The 4,310-nt window shown below is 36.5% G+C and overlaps 1 protein-coding gene across 1 annotated transcript in view; it reads left to right on the forward strand.

Annotated features, from left to right (window-relative positions):
- LOC107737132 (gamma-secretase subunit Aph-1b-like) overlaps nt 1–4,310 on the forward strand; it is a 10,351-nt gene that overhangs the window by 4,153 nt on the left and 1,888 nt on the right. Inside the window, exons 3-6 of the mRNA XM_016548572.1 lie at nt 251–324; nt 451–573; nt 1,823–1,950; nt 3,512–3,635. Coding sequence (XP_016404058.1) covers nt 251–324; nt 451–573; nt 1,823–1,950; nt 3,512–3,635 — 449 coding nt within the window. The remainder of the gene's footprint in view (nt 1–250; nt 325–450; nt 574–1,822; nt 1,951–3,511; nt 3,636–4,310) is intronic.

A 4,310-nucleotide genomic window follows, 5' to 3' on the forward strand; every position in this document is an offset into this window, starting at 1 on the left:
GTTTGTAGAGTAATTTACAACAGCTTCGAACGCGGCTCAGCCAATCAGAATCAAAGACCGGAACTCTCCGGTTTATAAGGAATAATTTTTGCTTCTTTCAGTTTGTGCTGCTGAAGGCCCCTGTGTTGCTTGTCCAAGTAGTTCAGTCATGAATTGCAAACTCGAGCAGTTGCCCTGCTGTCAGTTGTTGTAAGGGAACTTGGTTCTTTGAAACCGTGATTAATTTTGAACTCTTGTGTTGAATCATCAGGAAGGCCACCGAGGGTCTGGCAGCCATTACTGATGATGACGGTTCAGCTATTTCGGTGCGACAGATGGCTTACGGTAAACTCTGTTCCTGTCCCAGTCTGTGCTCAGCTGAAAACAGCTTGGTGTTATTGGGTTTCATGTTGCACTCAGGATCACTGGATGGCAGGTTTGATCAGATGTCTGTGTGTGTTTCGTGTGCAGTGGCTGGGCTGGGCTTTGGGATCATGAGTGGTGCGTTCTCAATGATCAACGTCCTGTCTGACTCTCTGGGTCCCGGGACGGTCGGCATCTTTGGAGACTCACAGTATTACTTCATTACAGCAGGTGAGCTCCTGCAAAGCCTCATGGGCCATCAGGACAATTTCCAACATCTTAAACCTTTAGATGTGCTGTTTTTATGTCAGCATATGTTTATAATCCTCAAATGAGCTGATTTTCACCCAGGGTTATTATAGTTAACAAAAACGTAAAACATTTTAGTTGTATGAAATAACATAAATGTTAATAAAATATAATATTAAAATAAATAAATAATTATAAAATAAATATATAATATATATAATAAATTATATAATAAAATAAAATAAACTAATTCAAACTTTCATTTCAGCTTGTTGCCAAGGAAGCAATTCTCATTTTCATTTATTTTAACTTATTGTACTAAAATAACAAAAACTAAAACTGAAACAAAATTTTTTATATATATATATATATTAAAAACAATAACATATATATAGACATAAAAATTAAGAATGAATACAAGAACAAAACTACTAAATTTGTCAATTTTAATTTTGGTCTCCAGTCTGTTCTGTTGTTTTTCTTTAATTTTTATATTCTTATTTATTAATACACTGCTATATAGTTATTTACTATTCATAATAACAGGCTTCCTACAGTTATGAAAAACCCGGAAATATCAGGACATTTTAAAATTGTGGTTTCCAGACCTGGAAAAGTCATTGGAATTGTTCTAGTTATGCTCATTTCTGAAATATTGACTAGGAATTGCTGTTTGAAAGTGCAGTCCTTTTGGGGGGAAAATAATAATAATAATAATGTAAAAGTCCTTTAGTGCGACTGGGAAAGTCATGAAAAATTCATGAAAATTCATTAGTCCAAAAGGATCTAAAAGGATTAAAGGGATACAAATGATCATCAAAATTTCTGTCTTAATTTACTCTTTCATGTCATTCAAACCTGGATGCATTTCTTTTGTAGAAAAAAAGCTACAAGAAAGAAATGCATAGAGTTTTGGATCCCTTGCTTTAATGGCCGTGCTCTGAACCGTGGGCCTCAAGATGACTTTAAATGGCCTTCATTTTAAACTATTTTAAAGTGTGATTTCTGTACTTAGTAAAATCATGTAAAATCTTATAACTCCATGGACATTTTTATAGCGAATGTACATTTTTCTAGATATGCCAAGCTCTAAAATATTTCGTCGGGTGAAAACAAATCTTAAATCCTCATCATTAATCCAGAAGATGAGAGGTGAGGTCTTACTGGAATACCCTGGAGTGCTGAAGCATGAGCAGCAGTGATGTTGAGGCTTGTGTGTTGATGTCTGCAGCGCTGATGACGCTGGCGCTGACGCTGCTGCACACGTTTTGGGGTGTGCTGTTCTTCGAGGGCTGTGAGAAGAGCTGCTGGTGGGTCATCGCTGCAGTCGTCTCTCTACACTTGTTAGTCGCTGGCCTGGTGAGCTTTACATGAACACACATGCATCCTTCACATGTCAACATGTCTCTGATGTCAACTGACAGTGAAAGACTTTGAAGTTCAAGTCATTTCAGGTTTCATTTTATAAATCCACTCACAGGACACTTCGCTTTATATGCGTTTTTCCTTATGCACGGGGGGTTATACTTACTGCAAAGAAAGTATATGAGATTTTACTTGACTAATTTATTTTGTTTTTGTTGCTTTTTTTTTGCATTTGCTTTAAAATTAATATTTTATCCATTCACCTTTAGAAAAACATTGAACAACTTCCAGGCATGCTTTTTTGTTGCCTCTTGATGTTTTTCATGGTGAATGCGTTGGTAACTGTTTTAGCAGAGATTTCTTTTCCCTCATGCTGAACCTCCATGATGTATGTTTGATTCTGTCAGAACGATCTCTGAGCTGCTGTGCAAATGCCTGTATTATCCTGCACATAAAAAAACCAATCCAAGTTTAATTTATCATTTTGTGACAAATTATTTCTTCTTGTAGGCCTATAAACTGTATTCATGGTGTCTCTAATTAAAACTCAATTCTCAAGTTAAAATTGTTAGTCTAATTTAACTGTGACTCAACTATTTCTGACTTTACCAGCACGCTAATGGCGAGAGATAATACTTTTATAATACTTGATACTTTCATTCAACACGGATGCATTAAATTGATCAAAAGTGGCAGGAAAGAATTTTACATTGTTTCCGAAAATTCTATTTTAAATAAATGCTGTTCTTTTGAACTTTCTATTCATCAAAGAATCCTGAAAAAAAGATATGTAGCAAAAATGTTTTCAACATTGATAATAATCAGAAATGTTTCTTGTGCAGCAAATCAGAATGATTTCTGAAGGATCATGTGACACTGAAGAAGACTGGAGTATTCAGCTTTGCGTCATTGCATTTTAAATTATATTAAAATAGAAAACTAATAATTTTCAGAATGTTACTGTTTTTACTGTAATTTTGATCAAACAAATGCAGCCTTGGTGAGCAGAAGAGGCTTCTTTCAGAAACGTTAAAAAATCTTCCAGATCCCAAACTTTTGAACTGTAGTGTTCATAAACGTGGTAAATAAATTCATTAGAGATCTTCATAGCTTCATGACAGCTTAGCGCCTGTAGCTTGTGTTGGTATAAAGTTACACCAGGCATTTGATACACACTCTGTTATTACACGGTAGCGCTGTTTTAGAAAGCTTGCTCAGATGTCTGATGTTTCATCTGGATGCAGCAGGAGAGCTTCACATTACCAGAGTAGCACAGAAACCATCGTGATGTTACAGGAGTGTGACTGCGTTTCGGTTTCATACGCACAGCTCGGGTTATTTGTGTACATAAACTTTCCCCAGGAAATGTTATTGCTCAGTGATTGCTTTTTATAGCCCTGTTTACATCTTATATTACCACACGTCTCAAATATTAAATGTGTCCAGTCCAGATCCAATTTGGTCTCCAGTTTTATTATGGGATGCATCACTTACAGTGTCTACTACTAGTCTTAAAAAGCACAAATCTGACATTTTCTCTCTTCCCATCTGTCAGTCGCTGCTGAATCCGCTGTATGAAGGCAGTCTTCCTCCTGTGTACGGCATTACGCTGCTGATGGGCGTCTGGGCGTTCTTCTCGTCTGGAGGATCACTACACAGCCTCAATGCTCTCTGCACACGTAAGACATGATGACACTCACACACTTGACATGATCTTCCTTCAGCTGCGAGATGTCAGTGATGCCTGAGAGTGTCTATGAGCCAATCTGAAGCGTGAGCTCTATATCAGTGTTTCTGAGCCCTGGGTTCGAGCAGCAGGCTTGGAGGACACTGCTCTGTCTACATGACCCTGAAAGCTGTTTAAAGTCATATGCTTCCAGATGTTCATCTTCGCTCTCATTATAGTACGCTGTGTGTCTCATATCAGCAGGCCCACATGAAAACAGTGCCCATGTTTCCACAATTGTGGATAGCAACAAAGTATTTTTACTCTGCTACTATATATAAGCACGTTTTTCAAGGATCTCAGATGTTTATTCCACTGCATCCCAAAGTATAATATTGTACATTTTAGAAAAAAACATGTTTTTTCATCATTTAGTGAAGAAATGCTTTAACTTCATTAATTGTTTCCTCTGAAGCAGGATTCACAAAAATGTTCGTAAGAAGTTTGTAAGAATGTTCCTATGTACAGTTCTTTAAAAAAAAATCGTAAGTTCTCAATTATTTTTTAAAGAGCGTATGTATTATACAATTTGTACAGTGTAAAAAACATTATGCCTATATATATATATATATATGTGCGTGTGTGTGTGTGTGTGTGTGTGTGTATGTGTGTGTGTGTGTGTGTGTGT

This window comes from Sinocyclocheilus rhinocerous, unplaced genomic scaffold (genome assembly GCF_001515625.1).
Source record: "Sinocyclocheilus rhinocerous isolate Xijiao unplaced genomic scaffold, SAMN03320098_v1.1 scaffold2386, whole genome shotgun sequence".
In the NCBI taxonomy this organism is placed as follows: Eukaryota; Metazoa; Chordata; class Actinopteri; order Cypriniformes; family Cyprinidae; genus Sinocyclocheilus; species Sinocyclocheilus rhinocerous.